The sequence below is a fragment of the Macrobrachium nipponense genome, chromosome 19, assembly GCF_015104395.2.
Source record: "Macrobrachium nipponense isolate FS-2020 chromosome 19, ASM1510439v2, whole genome shotgun sequence".
Classification (NCBI taxonomy): Eukaryota; Metazoa; Arthropoda; class Malacostraca; order Decapoda; family Palaemonidae; genus Macrobrachium; species Macrobrachium nipponense.
The window spans coordinates 35,242,213-35,260,978 of record NC_061088.1 but is presented as its reverse complement, the minus strand read 5'-3'; the positions used below and the strand labels follow the sequence as shown (position 1 = coordinate 35,260,978).

Below are 18,766 nucleotides of genomic sequence, written 5' to 3'. Positions count from 1 at the left end.
CCGTGAATTTCAAGTTTCTTGGGACCCATGACTATGTATATACTGTACGTAATTATGTTATGTAGTATGTATACGTATGTAGTAAAGTTCTCACACAACACGATAAAGTATACTACAACTAAATCACAAACTAATTTACGTTAATAAACGAAATAGAACGAACGAATACCGCGTGCGTATAGAAACGATGCTGCTACCGAGTGGCCGAAAAAGCACGCCGCTATGTAGACGCATGATGGGAGGGATGCTGACCAATAGGAGAGGATCTCATGGCGGTGACTAGCATCAGGAACCAATGGGAGAGCGGGAGGATGGTGGCGAGTCTACTCAGTTGGCGGCGCACGAGTTTCAAAATTGTTTTCGGTGGTCCGGGCAAATCTCGGACTTTACAGCAACAACCTATCGTATCTTGAACAATTTTCATATGTAGAGCCATAAAATTTGTTGTATTTCCTTTCGTATCTCGAGTTTTTCGTAAGTTGAGCCTTTTGTATCTCAAGGTACCACTGTACTATCATCCCAATAGTACTAGAATTCAGGACAAATAACCTCCCTCGAACATACATGACTCCTATACTCAATGTACACGGCATGTGCACCATAACAAAGATTAGTAATCTAGTCTTCTAGCCTTCGAGACAATAACGAAGACTGGAAGAGCTAGAATCCAACAAAGCTAACTAAATGAAAGGAGCTAACTGTGAAAAGCAAATCAAAACAGGCAACAGCTCAAGAACACTAAGGTTAGTATGTCACTGACTTCAGTAAGCACAACTGGCAAATCATTATTCAGGAGCGCTGAGAATGTGCTGTTGGTCGCGTGGTTTTAAATAATAATGACGCAGCAAACCGTACAGATACTGTTGCTTGCCTGCTCCTATTGCAGTGGACGAGGCCTGCCATCCCCCCGCCCTCTTGGCAACAGCCACATTGAGGCCAAATTCTTAATTTAGGATGTGGTGGGAGTATAATCGTTGGCTAAGTATTTACTTGGTTAGTTACTAATATAAAAATTACAATTAAACCCAACATTATATATAATAGCAGGAGACAAGAACCAAAAACAGCACCATTCCCTCAGCATGCATGTCTGGACAAATTTGTGTAAAATGTACTTGGAGAGGGAGCTGGAGCACCTTCCCTCCAGGAATCTTACAGGGCCTACTATTCCACTCCCACATTGAGCTGAGGTCTGGGTGTTGTCATTTATGGCCCATTCAAGCAACCTGAATGTTTTCCTGCAAAAATCATTCTACTAGCTTGGGCCAAAATAGTAATTATCACAATTAGTGCCATACGATTACCAGTGTCACTATTGCACATTAATCAACTCATGCTTTGCATAAGCATGTGTGTCTGGACAAATATGTATGAAGTACTTGGACTGGGAGCTGGAGCACCTTCCCTCAAGGAATCTTTCAGGGACTCTTATTCCATTCCCACATTGACCTGAGGTCTGGATTTTGTCATTTAAGGCCCATTCAAGCAACCTAAATGTTTTCCTGCAAAAATCGTTCAACTAACATGGCCCAAAATAGCAATCAAGACGATGAGTGCCATACACGTAAGTGTCATTATTACACATCAATCAACATGTGCCTTGCATAAGCAATTAATAACTTACCTTCAGTTTTAATGTTTGTGTTGTCTTCTTTTAATTCCTCCTCTTGTTCGCCTTTTCTAGCATCTTTCTCTGTATCATCAGCACTCGGACATTCTTCCTCCTCTTCATCCTCCTCTTCATCTACCTCCTCTTGATCTTCTTTTTCCCCATTTAAATGGTTCTCAACATCTGACTTGTTCATTGACTCTGAAAGATATGTGCAGAATTAATACTGTATATACTTGTGTCATATGCAACTTCTGGTGACAAATGTTTTTATGTGAATAATTATGGAGTAAAATACTACACAAAGTATGCTTTGGAAAATTTAAAATTTTAGCACTAGGCCAAGATTAGGCTCATGAATATAATAAGTACAGGCAGTCCCCGGGTTACGACGGGGGTTCCGTTCTTAAGACGCGTCGTAACCCGAAAATCGTCGTAAGCCGGAACGACGTTCTTGAAAACATGTCCACAGGGAAAATTTCACTAATTTACAATTTTTCTTAGGGCTGTATCTCTAAAATTATCACTAATTTACTTTTTTCATGTGCAACACTGTGTATTCACAAATTAGTGTATATTTTCATTAAAATACATGAGAGAGAGAGAGAGAGAGAGAGAGAGAGAGAGAGAGAGAGAGAGAGAGAGAGAGAGAGAGAGAGAGAGAGAGAGGAGAGAGAAAATAACTCCTTACGTTTCAATAGATTGAAATGAACGTCTGTAGGCAACTTTTTCCCCCTCCCATAAATACATATATTTCTCCAGAGAAGAGAGAAAGAGAGGACTGTGCAATTATGTTTGTCTGTCTATCAACTCTTTTGCTGAGAGCGAGAGAGATAAAAGGAAGAAATAGAAACACGAAATGTATGACAATTATCTTGTGGAGAGAGAGAGAGAGAGAGTTGTCCTTACAGTATTTAAAAGAGAGAAATGGAATGATTATTGTATTTAAAATACTCAAGATATGAATATGTTATTGTTATTATACAATTAAGTTTGTTCATACTTACCTGGCAGATATATATAGCTGTATTTTCTGACGTCCGACAGAAATTTCAAAACTCGCGGCACACGCAGTGGGCGGCCAGGTGGTAGTACCCATTCCCGCCGCTGGGAGGCGGATATCAGGAACCATTCCCATTTTCTATTCATATTTTTATTAATGTCTCTGTCTCCTGAGGGGAGGAGGGCGGGCACTTTTATTTATATATATCTGCCAGGTAAGTATGAACAAACTTAATTGTATAATAACAATAACATTTTGTTCATGCCACTTACCTGACAGATATATATATAGCTGAATCCCACCTTCGGATGGTGGGAAGAGACAGAATAGGATTTTTTAGGAAACTTAAATTAAGTAGATGATATACATCTTGGTCCTTACCTGTTTGCAAAGTAGACTATGTGATTACTGTCAACGTAAGGCTGCTTTTGCTTAATCACAGAGTTGCCAGCCAGGTGGAGACCTGTAGTGCTGGTGCGCTCTGGATGATCTGTCAACGGGTGCGAGACCTCAGCGTGACAAGACCATCGAGGCCATACAAATGAGGGCAACGAAGCAACTGACCACCACCTGACCAACTATTCACAAAAACCCCTTAAAACTACTAAAGGATGGAGATCTTCACATAAGACTCACCACAACCTAAAAACACAACAACCAACCTAAACCTAACTAAGGGATAGGGAAAGAGCTACTTCCGGACCCCAATACTGTGTCCGCAGAAACGTATGGACCCCAGTGCATTACAATCGTCATAAATCGTTCTCACATCCCTTAGGTAATGTGAGGCGAAGACGGAGTTACTCCTCCAAAAGGTGCAATCAAGGATGTCCTTGATTGACATGTTCTTTTGGAAGGCAAGAGATGTAGCGACGGCTCGTACTTCGTGCGCTTTACTCGGAAGAGGCTCAAATCAGTCTTCTTCTGGAAAGATGAATGAGCCTCCCGAATGGTGTCCCTTAGAAAGAAAGCAACAGCATTCTTCGATAAAGGTAACTCTGGTCTCTTCACAGAGCACCAGAGGTTACCTGAGGGACCTCTTACCTCTTTCGTTCTATGCACGTAGAACTTGAGAGCCCTGACCGGGCACAGGACTCTCTCTGGTTCTTGGCCCACCAGACTTGACATACCCTTGATCTCGAAAGTCTTCGGCCAAGGGTTCGAAGGATTTTCATTCTTCGCCAAGAAAGTTGGGTTCAACGAGCAGACAGCATTGTCCCCTTTGAATCCCATTAACTTGCTAAACGCTTGAATTTCACTAACTCTCTTAGCCGTCGCAAGAGAAGTTAGGAAAAGAGCCTTCCTTGTCAGGTTTCGAAGAGACGCTGCCTGAAGCGGTTCGAAAGTGCTCAACATAAGGAATTTAAGGACTACATCCAGGTTCCATGATGGAGGTCTCATTTGAGGAACCTTCGAGGTCTCGAAAGACTTTAAAAGGTCATGAATATCCTTGTTGTCAGACAGGTCGAGGCCTCTGTGCCTAAAAACCGCTGACAACATGCTTTTATATCCCTTGATGGTAGGACCGCTAATTTCTGCACATTCCTGAGAAAGAGCAGAAAATCAGCTATCTGGTTCACAGAGGTCGAGGAAGAGGAAACTCCCTCCTTTTTACACCATGCCCTGAAGGAAGCCCACTTCGATTGGTAAACAGCTCTTGTGGAAGCACGTCTCGCATGTGCGATTGCTCTCGCAGCTGCTTTCGAAAAACCTCTCGCTCTGGCCAACTTTTCGATAGTCTGAACGCAGTCAGACCCAGAGCGGAGAGGTTTTGGTGAAACCTTTCGAAGTGAGGCTGTTTGAGTAGATCTTTCCTCCAGGGCAATGTCCTTTTGGAAAGTCTACAAGGAAAGACATGACCTCTGTGAACCATTCTCTCGCTGGCCACATCAGAGCGATCAGGGTTAACCTCGTCCCTTCCGAGGCCGCAAACTTCCTCATGACTTCCCCCAGAATCTTGAATGGTGGGAAGGCGTATAAGTCTAGGCCCGTCCAATTCCAAAGCAAAGCGTCTACCGCGATTGCTTCTGGATCCAGGACCGGGGAGCAGTAAAGAGGAAGTCTCTTGGTCCTTGACGTTGCGAATAAGTCGACCAGTGGACGTCCCCACAACGTCCACAGGTCTCGACAAACGTCTTCGTTCAAGGTCCATTCCGTCGGTAGGACTTGGTCCCGACGACTGAGAAGGTCTGCCCCTGACGTTTTTGCACTCCTGCAATGAATCTCGTCAGGATAGTCACCTTTTTTCTCTTTGCCACAGCAGAATCTCTCTCGCTAGGGAAAACAACGTTCTGGAGTGTGTTCCTCCCTGGTTTTTTAAATAAGCGAGTGCTGTGGTATTGTCCGAGTTTATCTGAACAATCTTGTTCTCCAAACTCTTTCGAAGAACTGCAGGGACAGAAAAACTGCTGCCAGTTCTTTGACATTTATATGCCAGGCTACCTGTTCCCCTCTCCAGGAGCCTGACACTTCCTTCCCCCCTAGTGTTTGCTCCCCATCCTGTGATGGAAGCGTCTGAAAACAACACTAGGTCGGGCTCAGAAGAATTAGGGACACGCCCATCTTGAAGCTTCTGAGGGTCCAACCACCATCTTAGGTGGTTCTTGATTGGAAGCGATATTCTCAATATGGCATTGAGATCGTCCTTGGCCTTCCACTCGTCCGCAGGAAAAATTGGAGAGGACCTGATGTGCAGTCTTCCCAAGGAAACAAACCTTTCTAGCGAGGAAATGGTCCCCAGCAGACTCATCCATTCCCTCGCCGAGCAAGTCTCTTTCCTTAGAAAGGCTGGGATCTTTTTCTAAGCCTAGCCGCTGACGTTCCTGGGACGGAAACGCTCGAAAAGCCACTGAATCCATCTGAATCCCCAGATACACGATGGACTGTGTTTGGGGTCAGATGCGACTTTTCAAGGTTGACCAGAAGTCACAGGGACTTCGCTAAGGCTAAAGTGAACTGCAAGTCCTTCAGACACTTCTCTCTCGACGACGCTCTGATCAGCCAGTCGTCGAGGTACAGGGAAACTCTTATTCCCGAAGAGTGTAGCCACCTCGCTACGTTCTTCATTACTACTGTGAACACCATCGGAGCCGTGGTCAGTCCGAAGCACATAGCTCTGAACTGCCATACTTTGTTGTCTAAGACAAACCTTAGATACTTTCTTGAAAGAGGGTGGATCGGGATGTGAAAGTACGCGTCCTGCAAGTCTAAGGATACCATCCAGGTTCGCCCGTCGGTTCAACGCTCCCTGAACAGAATGAGGAGTCTCCATCGTGAATTTGTTCTTTTCCACGAAAAGATTGAGCCTGCTTACATCTAGAACTGGACGCCAACCTGACGACTGCCTTCGGTACTAGGAAGATTCTGTTGTAAAAACCTGGAGACCCCAGGTCCGCGACTTGTTCCACCGCTCTTTTGTCGATCATCTGCTGAAGGAGATCGAACAATACTTTCTTCTTTTCTCCCTGATAGGATGGAGAAAGGTCTCTGGGAGTCGTAGAAAGAGGAGGAAAGATCTAAAAAGGGGATCTTGTACCCCTGCTCCACGATCTTGAGGGACCAAGAGTCCGTGTCTCTCTCTCTCCACGTCCCCGCAAAAAACTTCAGTCTGGCTCCGACTGGTGTCTGAAGGACATGCTTCTCACTTGGAAGGCTTTGGCTTAAAGGAAGCTCTTCCTCGTGAAAACCCTCTCCCTCGAGGAGCTGCTCTCGAGGGGGAGCCCCACGAAAGGGCTTTACTTTCTTCGGCGGTCGAACCGCAGCTGAAGAGGTTGAAGGTACGGCTGACTGTCTTGTAGACTGGGCCAAAAGGTCCTGAGTTGCCTTCTCTTGTAAGCTGTTCGTCAGGTCCTTTACCAAAGTCTGGGGGAAGAGATGGTTCGAAGAGGCGAAAACAGCAAATCCGCTTTCTGAGCTGGAGTCACCGAACGAGCTGTGAAGTTGCACAGCAAAGCTCTCTTTTTAATAAAGCCGTTCCAAAATGAGATACGAGCTCCTCCGAACCATCCCTGACGGCTTTGTCCATACATGCTAACACGCTGGACAGCTCCCCCAGACTGAGAGATTCTGGGCTTCTCGCTTGCAGATCCAGAACTCCAAACACCAGTCAAGGAAGTTGAAGACTTCCAGCGTCCTGAGCAGACCCTTCAAATGGAGATGGTCAGTCTCCGACGCGGTCCAGGTTACCTTAGCAGAGGGTAAAAGCGACCTCCTCTGCAAATCCACTAGGCTGGAGAAATCTCCTTGAGCCGAAGAAGGGATACGAACTCCCACTTCATCTTTGGTTCTATACCAAATGCCCCCTTTTCCACTAAGTCTAGTTTGGAGGAAGGCAAGGCGAAGGTCGTCTTGCCTTGGTCTCTCCTTCGTACCATCCAATCCTGGAGCTTTTTAAAAGCACGTTTCGTTGAGAGAGAAGTTTTCATCTCTACAAACTCCGGGGTTTTTCCAGTTTTAGATGAAGAAAACTGCGAAGGAGGAGACTTGGGAGCTGCGGGCTGAAATTTGTCTTCAAAAGAAGAACGCAAGAGTCGTACGAGGACTTTATAGTCCGAGATAGACGGGGCTGCAGCAGGTTCCTCTTCAACCGATTCAGCCGAACTACTTAGCTCTCCTTCTTCTCTAAACGGAAGAGGAGACCGTCTGTCAGGAGAGGGCGTCCTAATGTCAGGTCTTGGCTTGATCAAAGGACCCCTATCCTTGCTAGAGGCAGCCTTATTTCGGCTGTCTTCTTTATGACGCTTACTGCTCGATGAAGGTAGAGCGTCCTGAGGAGGACGAGCGTCCTCAGCGCCTTCCGCAGCAGTCTCACCTGCCCGAGAAGCGTCCTTACATTTCTTCTTCGCTGGCATACGTACCTGTGCGCGTAAACTAGCGTCTGGGGGTACGACTTCTTGGTCAGAATCCCTAAAAACGCCTTGAAAGGCGGCCTGAACGTCCTGGCGAGCTTCCTGCCGAGCGTCCTGCCGAGCGTCCTGCCGAGCGTCCTGACGAACGTCCTGCCTAGCGTCCTGCCAAGCGTCCTGACGAACGTCCTGCCTAGCGTCCTGCCAAGCGTCCTGACGAGCGTCTTGACAAGCGTCCTGCCGAACGTCCTCGTACAGAGCGTCCTCCTCAAAAGCGTCCTGACGTAACGTCCTTCTAGAGGACGAACGAGATCGGTGAATCGCCGAAGGAGAAGGAGACTGCTTAGTCCTCTTGACAGGCAGTCTAAGGTCCTTCCTCCGCTTAGGCTCGACTGCTGCTGGGCGAGTCCTCTGAGCCATAAGCGAGGATAGCTGGTCCTGAAGGGACAAAAGAATGTTCTTCGTTGGGGAAGAATGAACAGAGGAAGCAGGACTGATCCTGTGAGAAGACGAGGGGCGAGGGGACGCCTCCTTCCTTCTCACAGGTACAGCTACCTGCTTCTCAGGTATACGCGCCTGTGCACGCAACCTAGCGTCCTCATCGGAGGAGATCCTACCTCTCTTCTGAGGCGGAAAAACGTCATACGCGTCCTCCGACGAAAGCGGCGAAAGAGGACGTGAAGCGTCCTCCGCACGAAACGTCCTTTTCAAAGGACGAGAGTCTCTCCGAGCGCTCCACCCCTTGCGCGGGGAGGACGCTTCGGAGGACGAAAAGCACTCTTTCAGGACGCGCGCTCGTGCACGGTCCTTGGCAGCCTGGGTCTTTGCTACAGGGCCTGCCGAAGGGACGCCAGATCGGTGGGAAGCCCCCGTAACCCTCTTGCGGCTTTCGACATACCTACTCCCTTCAGTCTTGGGAGTCTGATAGAGGTCTAGGCCTAGAGGCATTATGGGGCCGATCTGACGCCCCCTCCACAACACTGGGGCACGATCACACACTTTGCACCGAGCCAGTTTCTAAGGCTTTCACTTTGGTCTCCAGAGTGCGAAGAGACTCCAAAATCAGAGAGAGAGCATTCGCTTCTCCCGACACAGAATCAGAGCCCGAAGGCAACACAGGTTTAGGGGTTGTAAACACTACAGGTGTTAATGCAGGAGAGATGTTAGCCTTACCTTTGGAAGAACCACTCCTGGAGGAAGACCTCCTGATCCTATCGCGCTCCAATTTTAAGGGCGATAGGACTCATATACTCTCTCCATTCTAATCATCGGTCAATTTCTCACATTCATTGCACCGATTTATCAATCAAACAATTAAGCCCCCTACAACTCATACATACTGTGTGGGGGTCGACCGATGCTTTCGGTAGCCTCACCTTACAATCAGCCCTCACACACACTCTGAAACGAAACTCAACACTTGATCCAGACATATCTTATATAGAAAAGTCAATCCAAAATTAAAAAACGGTCCACTATCGCGCATGCCAATTCAACATCCAATTCAATACCAAAAAAATCAATCAGATACTTAAAAGCGAGTCAATTTCCAAAAAATCCTGAGCAGAGGTCTGTAAACAGATGTTTACCGACCGGCGACAGAAAAAAATATGAATAGAAAATGGGAATGGTTCCTGATATCCGCCTCCCAGCGGCGGGAATGGGTACTACCACCTGGCCCGCCCCCTGCGTGTGCCGCGAGGTTTTTTGAACTTTCGTCCGGACGTTCATGAAAATACAGCTATATATAATATCTGTCAGGTAAAGTGGCATTGAACAACAAAATTGTACTTTACCAGTTAATAGTAAGGTTATTATTGGAAAATATTATGATAAACTTTATTACATACATGTCCATGAAAATGATCTCATCTCCAGTGAGAGAGAGAGAGAGAGAGAGAGAGAGAGAGAGAGAGAGAGAGAGAGAGAGAGAGAGAGAGAGAGAGAGAAATTACATAAAAAATGATATTGGTCATGTTACAATAAAGTTTTATACATACTTACCTGACAAGATATATACTTAGCTTATAGACTTCCGTCGTCTCCGACAGAATTTCAAATTTCGCGGCACACGCTACCGGTAGGTCAGGTGATTCTACCGCCCTGCCCTGGGTGGCAGGACTAGGAACCATTCCCGTTTTCTAATCAGAATTCTTCTCTTCCACCTGTCTCCTGCGGGGAGGCTGGGCGGGCCATTTATCGTATTATATCTGTCAGGTAAGTATGTATAAAACTTTATTGTAACATGACAATATCATTTTTATACATTCAACTTCCCTGCCAGATATTACTTAGCTGATAGCACCCATTGGTGGTGGGTAAGAGACAGCTAACTACTGAAATAGACAGGTAAACAACATATGTTGTAGGTATTTATAAACCTTGGTTCCTACCTTATTAGGCTGAAGACTTCGCGGCTACTGCCTTGTAGTCTGCTTAGCCTCAAGAGCCTCAGCGAGATAATGATCTATGGCTAAGAGTTCTTGTGGGTCTGCCAATGGGGTCTTATCCATCCACTTACTCGGCAGAGCCTAAAGGCCTTTGTCATTGGGTGCTATTCCACTTACATGACAATACACCTTGTTCAAGGAGCACAAAACCGATCCCGATCACCTGATCCTAACATCCATGTTAGTTCTAAGATTGTAAGGAGTTATCCCCGAACTCCTCACAAACAACCAAAAAACTCGAAACATAATTACACTTTCATTACAAAATATACAAAAAAAAAAAAATTTTTGTACTCCCCTACTAGTCATACATACCCTTGATCGCCTACCAGCAATGACACTCTGCTCCCGTGCGACAGTAGTGAGCTTGCTGCTAGAAAACCAAGCACATATCTGACAAGAGGGTTTATGTACGATAAAAAACACAAAATTAAGGATCAGTCTTTGCTCCAGACCCAGTACTGTATCTGCTGATACAAAAGGACCTAGCAGAAGCACTTCTCATAGGTCACTCTCACGTCCTTCAGATAATGAGATGCAAACACTGAATTGCACCTCCAATATGTAGTCTCGATGATATTCTTCAGAGACATATTCTTTTGGAAACGCCAAAGACGTTGCCTACTGCTCTTACTTCATGCGTTCGTTGACTTTTAGAAGACCGAAGGATTCCTCCGAGCAGTTCTTGTGAGCGTCCGTATAACGCTTCTCACAAAGAAAGCCAAGGCGTTCTTGACATGAGTCGTTTGGGGTTCTTCACTGCACACCAAAGACCTTGTTGACAGCTCCCATCTGTCTCTTCCTCTCTAAATAGAATTTAAAGAAGCTCTCATGGACAGAGAGATCTCTCTATCTCTCTGCCTACCAGGTTAGATAGGCCTTTTACCTCAAAACTTCTGGGCCAAGGTTTTTGATGGGTTTTTCATTCTTTGCCAGAAACATTGTCCTGAAAGAACCAGATGGGCAGCATCTCCTTTGAAGCCCCCACACGTGGAATCCAGAGCGTGTAATTCGCTCGTCCTCTTGGCTGTAGCGAGAGCCACTAGGAACAAGCATTTCCTAGTAACGTCTCGGAAGGACGCCAGATGTAAAGGTTCGAATTTGTCCGATGAAGGAATTTCAGGACCACGTCTAGATTCCAACTAGGTGTTCTAGGAGTAGCTGCTTTTCGACGTCTCAAAAGATCTAATTAGATCGTGTAGATCTTTGTCGTTAGCATTGGTCTAGGCCTCGATTCCTGAAAACCTAAGACAGCATGCTTCGTATCCTTTTTATTGTCGAGACAGATGGTGGTGACTCCTTTCTCCAGGGAGAAAGAGGAGGAAATCGGCAATATTCACTATAGAGGTACTGGAGGAGGACAGCTTCTGAACCTTTACACCACCTCCTAAGACTTCCCCACTTCGACTGGTATACTCTTCTCGTCGAAGCTCTGCGGGCTCTAGCGATAGAGCCCGCAGCCTCGCGAGAAAAGCCTCTCGCTCTGACAAGTCTTTCGATAGTCGAAAGGCAGTCAGAGCGAGACCTGGAGGTTGTGATGAAACCTCTCGAAGTGGGGTTTGTCTGAGTAGATCGTGTCTGTTTGGAAGTGATCTGGGGAAGTCCACTATCCACTCCAGTACCTCCGTGAACCATTCCTGTGCTGGCCAAAATGGGGCTATGAGTATCAACTTCGTGCTCTTCGAAGCTACAAACTTCCTGAGCACTTCCCCCAGGATTTTGGAACGGGGAAAGGCGTAAGCGTCCACACCCGACCAATCCATGAGAAACGCGTCTATTGTGAAGGCTCTCGGATCCTCTACTAGAGAGCAAAAGTTCTCTATTCTTTTGGAGAGGAACGTCGCAAAACAGGTCTATGTGAGGTCTCACCCCCACAGGGACCAAAGACTTCGACACACTTCTTCGTGAAGAGTCCATTCTGTGGGAAGGACCTGGTTTTCTCCTGCTCAGTCCTGTCCGCTCTCACATTTTTGATCCCTTGAACAAACCTTGTGAGGAGAGTTAGCCTCTTTCTTCCGTCCAGGTTAACAGGTGTTTTGTCAACTGATAGAGGAGAACGAGTGCGTGCCTCCTTGCTTTCTTATGTAAGCCAGAGCCGTGGTGTTGTCTGAGTTGATCTGTATTACCCCGTCTCTGACTATCTTTTCGAAGGACTTTAAGGCTAGGTGTATGGCCACAAGTTCCTTGCAATTGATGTGCCAGGACACCTGTTCCTTCGTCCAGGTGCCTGACACCCCTCCCTTGCTCCCAGCGTCGCTCCCCATCCCGACTCCGAAGCGTCGGTAAACAACACTTGGTCTGGGTTCAGCAGAGCAAGCGATAAGCCTTCGTTCTTTTGAAGCTGAGGGATCCACCACCTCAGATGATCTTTTACTTTTTGTGGAAGTTGGAAGATGTCCGAGAGTTGACCCGTCTTCCAGTTCCACACCTCTTTGAGGAAAAACTGAAGAGGGCGAAGGTGAAGTCTCCCTAGCGAGAAGAACTTTTCCAATGAGGACCAGAGTCCCTAATAGCTCAGGTAATCCCTCGCTGAGCTGTCTTTTCTCTCTAAGAAGCTCGAGATTCTCGACAAACCTCGAGCGTTATTTCTTCGCGAAGGATATACCCGAAAACCCCGAGAATCCATCTGAATCCCCAGATAGACCAAGTTCTGGCTGGGGATCAGTTGTGACTTCTCGAGGTTGACGAGCAACCCTAGCGAATCTATCATGTTTCTTGTTACTTCCAAGTCCTCCAAGCACTGACTCTGTCGACTTGGCCCTGATCAGCCAGTCGTCCAAGTAGAGGGAGATGTTTATCCCCTCTAGGTGAAGCCATCTTGCTACATTCGCCATCAGGTTGTGAATACTTGTGGGGCTGTAGACAGACCGAAGCACAGAGCCCTGAATTGAAAGATCTTGTCTCCTATCACAAAGCGAAGATATTTCTTTGACTGATGGTGAATGGGAACGTGGAAATAGGCGTCTTGCAGGTCCAGAGAGACCATCCAATCTCCTGGGCGAAGCGCCGACATGACAGAGGCGGACGTTTCCATACGAAACTTCTTTTCTGTACGAAGCGATTCAGAGCGCTTACGTCCCAGAACTGGCCTCCACCCCGCCCCCCCGATGCCTTTGTACTAGAAAAAGGCGATTGTAAAATCCCGGGGAGTGTGGATCTTGTACCAGTTCGATGGCCTCTTTTTCCCACATTTGCTCCACCATCTGAAGAGAGTCTTTCGCATTAACGGGTCTCTGTACCTCGCTGACAGTTCCCGAGGCGTAGATGTTTAGGGGCGGTTTGTCGTCGAAGGGGATTACATATCCCTTCTTCAGGACCGACACTGAACCAAGGGTCGGCTCCCCTTTGTTCCCATACTCCTGCAAAGTTCAGGAGTCTGGCGCCCACTGGTGCTTGGAGGAGCCACAAGTCACTTAGATCTCTTGAATGGTCTAAATGAAGACCTTCCTCTCTTTTCAGAGCTCTTCTTTCTGGCAGGTGGACGAGCCGTTGCACCTCCACGAAAGGGCTGCTGAGTAGGACGAGGGTTCCTTCTTAACCGTCGCCACTACCGTCGTCCCTTTCTTGGACGTTTGAGTAAGTAGGTCTTGTGTCGCCTTCTCAGTTAGTGAGCGAGATATATCCTTGACTAACTGAGAAGGAAACAGATGATCTGATAGTGGGGCGAACAGTAAGGCAGTCTTCTGGCTCGGAGAAACCCCTTTCGATAAAAGGGGAACCATACACTGATCTCTTTTTTTAGGAGACCAGCACCGAAAAGTGAAGCCACTTCACCAGAACCGTCCTGTACTGCCTTGTCCCATGCAGGACAGCACGCTATGGAGATTTCTGGGTTCTTTCAGAAACTCCGGATCCTTAGATTTGTTGGCCAGAACTCCGAGCGACCCAATCCAGAAATTGAACACCTCTAAAGTGACAAAAAGTCCCTTTAGCAAGTGGTTCAACTCTGAAGTGCTCCACGTCGCTCTGACCGATCCTAAGGAGTGACGTCTAGAGGCCTCCACTAAACTGGCAAAGTCGGCATCTGCAGAGGCGGGTAAAGAAAGACCCATAGTCTCTCCCGTCCCATACCCAAATACCAAATCTCTTCCCCCCTGCAATCTGGAAGGAGGCATGCAGAATACCGTCTTTCCTAACTCCTTCTTCTTGTCCATCCAAGAATCTAAAGAATGGAGTGCCTTCTTCATTGATATCGCAGGCTTCATTTTCAAGAAGGCCGACGATTTTGCCGTAGCTGAGCTCGAAAGAGCGAACGAGGAGAAGGAGGAGCTGCAGGACTAAGAGAATCTCCAAACTCTTGTAGTAGTAAAGAGGCCAAGACTTTGTAACTAGAAAGTCCCTCATTAGCAGGAGGATCGTCGTCAGACAACTCGTCTAACCCTCGATCCGACGAAGGAGAACGTTCCCAGTTTTGAGGAAGAGTCCTTCCAAGACCTCCTATGTTCTGAAGGAGAGGAGCTCCCATTTGGCGAAGAGTCATAACCTCCAGGACCGAGTCCCCGACTCTTGACTCCTGGCTCTTGACTCTTGCCTCCTGACTCCTGCCTCCTGGCTCCTGACTCCTGCCTCCTGACTCCTGACTCCTGCCTCCTGACTCCGGACTCCTGCCTCCTGACTCCGGACTCCGGACTCCTGGCTCCTGCCTCTTGACTCCTGCCTCCTGGCTCCTGCCTCTTGACTCCTGGCTCTTGCCTCCTGGCTCTTGCCTCCTGGCTCTTGCCTCCTGGCTCTTGCCTCCTGGCTCTTGCCTCTTGGCTCTTGCCTCCTGGCTCTAGCCTCCTGGCTCTTGCCTCTTGCCTAGATGCCTCCACACTCTTGGCTCTTGGCTCCTGCCTCCTGGTTGACTCCTCACTCCTGGCTCTTGGCTCCTGCCTCCTGGGTGACTCCTCACTCCTGGCCGGTGCCAGACGTCTGATTGTTTCATCCAGGTTCGTACAGGAAACCTCACCTCGGGTAGGAGTATCGATCCTGGAGGTAGATACCTCCATACGTCTGGAGGATCTTTTAATAGGAAGGGAAGTGTCTTTCCTTCTAGGAGGCTCCTTTGACAGGACTCCTACAAATGACGAAATCCTGCTCCTGCATCGCCATCATGAACCTCTTTGTAGCTTCCTCTTTATCCTCTTCGGGAGGAGGAGGGGAAGGAGGAGGGAGGAGTTCCATAGCCTCCACCTCCTGCCTCCTTCTCACTCTGGTTGTAAGAATGGCTCTTCTCGCCTTCTTAACTCCCGATGGAGACTCCTCAGGGAAGTTTTCAGGGCTCGAGTCAATTGTCGGCGCCCTCCAACTCCTCTTGAGAGGCCGAGATCGATCGGAATCTCTCCAATCACGTCTCGGTGATGAAGAGCCCGACGACGAGAAACACTCACGTAGGACGCTTTTACAATAGCTGTCCTTGGCAGTCTGGGGTGTCACAGAAACCGCCGAAGGGACACCTGATCGGTGGGGATTCTCCACAAACCTCCTTTCGGCTTTCGACATTCCTTCTCCTCTGGGCATGTGAGCTTGGAAGAGGTCTAGACCTAGGAGCGTTGCTGAGCCGACCCAGATGCCCCCTCCACTACACTGGGGACACTTATATCACTGTCTAATGACAAATCACTAGCCTTACCTTGTATGGCAGCCATTTTTGTTTTCCATTATTTTGAAGGCTGCTTTTAGATCTGCAAGTTTCTTTCGCTGGATCTACAGGTTCTGCAATAGGAGAAGGGGCTGCAATGGAAGGAGAAGTAGCAATACTTACCCTTGGGGGAGATCCCAAGCTTGGAATTAGTTCAGATCTAGAACTACTTAAACTTCTATGAGAAGCCTTCCTCGCTCTCTCTCTTTCTAACTTTTTCAAATAATTAGTTAGATTCTTCCATTCGTTCTCACTCAAATTCTCACATTCTTTACAAGTATTAGTAAAAGAACATTCATACTCCCTGCACCTCTTGCATACCGTGTGAGGGTCTACCGAAGCTTTCGGCAACCTCACCTTACAGCCTACATTCACACAACTCTCACAACCATACCAGAGTCAGACATATTTAAAGAAAAATCCAAATCAAGTCCACAAAACAGTCCCACAAAAGCGTATGCCAATCCAACAATCCAGATACGTCACCAAAAGTCGGTCAAGAAGATCAATTGCCGGCGAAAAAAGAAAACCAATCGGGAGGAACCAACAACAATGTTATGATGGTCCGGCGACAGAGAATTCTGATTAGAAAACGGGAATGGTTCCTAGTCCTGCCACCCAGGGCAGGGCGGTAGATCACCTGACCTACCGGTAGCGTGTGCCGCGAAATTTGAAATTCTGTCGGAGACGACGGAGTCTATAGCTAAGTATATATCTGGCAGGGAGTTGAATGTATAAAACCATTAAATTCGTTGACCATTGTATGGCATTGTTAAGCTCCGAGTGTCACTGGAGTTGAGGTGGGGAAATTGATACAGAAAAAGACAAAGGGAAGAATTTTCTTTTGAAATTAGTTATCGTATTATTACTACTTCTATTATTATTATTATTATTATTATTATTATTATTATTTGAAATATAATAAACATGTGCATCTACCATAAAAATTCTCTCATCTCAGTAAGAAAGAGGAATTATCCTTACAAGTGAAATGGAGGTCATTTTCATCTCTTTAAAATACGACCATTATGAATTTTGTAATTAGAAAGTTTTATTATTATATTATTAAATAACTGAAATTATCAATAAACATTTTATACTAGTACCTATAAAATTCTTTCATCTCGGTGAGAGAGAGAGAGAGAGAGAGAGAGAGAGAGAGAGAGAGAGAGAGAGAGTGTTTACTCTCTCTGTTTCTCTCAAAAAATACTTATAAACGCTTCCAGCGAAAGAAAGGGAGGGAGTTACCACTATGACACATTATTTATATTCTTGTGGCGAGAGAGAGAGAGAGTTACCTTAATTAAAAGTGACATGGATAGATTAATACATATTGTATTTCTTTAAAATACTATCACATATGAATTTTGTAATTACAGTTTATTATTATTATTATTATTTGAAAGTATTAAAAACAAATAGTACAAGTACATAAAAAATCTCTAGTCTCAGTAAATGAGAGAGAGAGAGAGAGAGAGAGAGAGAGAGAGAGAGATGATGAGAGAGAGAGAGAGAGAGAGAGAGAGAGAGAGCGGGGAAATATCAGGACCATGTGATTGCAACACTGCAGCTCTTCCCCCTCCTGGCTGTCACAGAACTTGATATATCTGACAGTTTTAGCACCTGGATCTCGGGGAAAAGGTTACTGGAAGTTACTTGAAGAAGACTGGGATTTCCTTCATTCTTCCATAATTTTTTAAATATAAGCTAAAATCTTACTAATTCACTATGGTATTTTCTTTAATGAATTGATATTATTGCTGTAAAAATTAATATTAATATTTGAAAATAGTAAATCATTTATTTATCATACAAAAAAAATACATCTTTGTAGTAGGTAGAGAGAGAGAGAGAGAGAGAGAGAGAGAGAGAGAGAGAGAGCAGAGAGAGAGAGAGAGAGAGAGAGAGAGAGAGAGAGAGAGAGAGAGTTATTATTTTTATTGTGATATTTCAACTTATTAAACTTACTAATACAGTATTAATCAAAATTAATATTTGAAAATTAGTAAATCATTTTTGTATTATAAAAATGTATTTAGTCATGAAAATAAACATCAAAATACACTAATTAGTGATTATTTTTGTTGGAAAATACAGAGAGAGAGAGAGAGAGAGAGAGAGAGAGAGAGAGAGAGAGAGAGAGAGAGAGAGAGAGAGAGAGAGAAACTGTGCTAAACTATAAAGGATTCTTATCATAGTATGAATTTTTTAAAAGGTCGTAAACTCGGAGCGTCGGAAGCGTCAGCGTCGTAACCTCGGAACAAGCGTCGTAACCCAGGGCGGATTTTTCAATGAATATTTAAGAAAAAGCGTCGTAACCTCGGAACGTCGTAAGCCGGACCCGTTGTAACCCGGGGACCGCCTGTACTGACATGTACACAGTAGTTAACTGACAACTTTTCATTTATACCACATTTTTAAGGTAATGAGCCCTTTTTCCTTGATAGACAAACACAAGTACTTTATACTCATGAGTACACTCAGATTATTTTTGGTATCTAAATAAAAACTATATAAAACTGGTGTATCGATACTTCAGTGAAAGGTCGTTCAATTGCTGCAGCTTTTAATCCGGTCATCAAGATGTGTAGGCAGGTGTACTTAGTGAGAGGAGGGAATCTTGCTCACCAACATGGCATTACAACTGCTTCTCCACTGGGATTTCAGATATAAGCAGGCCACGGTTAGCGGCAGGGGTTCTGTTCCTGGCCGCCAACACTAAGTGATTTTGACGCTAAGCGATTTCAAAGCCTACGGGCGCTGCACACCTCCTTTGGAAACTCTAGACCAGTCAAAGGCGCCGTAATCCCACAATGGCGCAATAAGTAAAATTATACTTATGCAGTATAGTACTACAGAATTTACTGTACAGTACATTATAGTATTATAAATACTGTAAAGTGAAAAAAAGCTTAGCTTTAATCCTTTGGGTGTCTAGAGTATGTAAAGATATAATAAGGTTTATACAGTGTACAGGTAGCTGCAGTGTTCAAGTTACAATAATTCGTCTTACGATAGTCTGATTTTATGAGACCAAATTACAATAGTCTAACTATGTCCATTTTCTAGTTACATAAGTTCAATAACAGCAAAAGAGAATGATGAAAGTATGGTTTTAATGTTGTTGTAGTCGTTGCGTGAATGTGTACAGCCATGAACGACCGAAAGAGAAACAATTTTTTTTTTCCCTAAGTGCAACCGAATTGGATAACATCCGTTTGGTTTGTATTTCAATCATCG

The 18,766-nt window shown here is 45.7% G+C and overlaps 3 protein-coding genes across 8 annotated transcripts in view; 1 reads left to right on the top strand and 2 right to left on the bottom strand.

Annotated features, from left to right (window-relative positions):
- The window catches only part of LOC135216100 (SAFB-like transcription modulator), a 130,128-nt gene extending 128,259 nt beyond the window's left edge, over window positions 1–1,869 (bottom strand). For 5 of the 6 annotated variants that reach the window (XM_064251146.1, XM_064251154.1, XM_064251167.1 and 2 more), the window contains exon 1: window positions 1,625–1,828. In XM_064251146.1, coding sequence (XP_064107216.1) covers window positions 1,625–1,805 — 181 coding nt within the window. In that variant the 5' untranslated portion in view covers window positions 1,806–1,828. Of the gene's footprint in view, window positions 1–1,624 lie in introns of all 6 variants that reach the window. The other variant, XM_064251139.1, reaches the window with a different exon arrangement.
- LOC135216124 (alkylated DNA repair protein alkB homolog 8-like) overlaps window positions 1–18,766 on the bottom strand; it is a 267,193-nt gene that overhangs the window by 206,590 nt on the left and 41,837 nt on the right. The gene's annotated exons all lie outside the window — the stretch shown is intronic.
- The window catches only part of LOC135218970 (uncharacterized), a 194,560-nt gene that overhangs the window by 152,779 nt on the left and 23,015 nt on the right, over window positions 1–18,766 (top strand). The gene's annotated exons all lie outside the window — the stretch shown is intronic.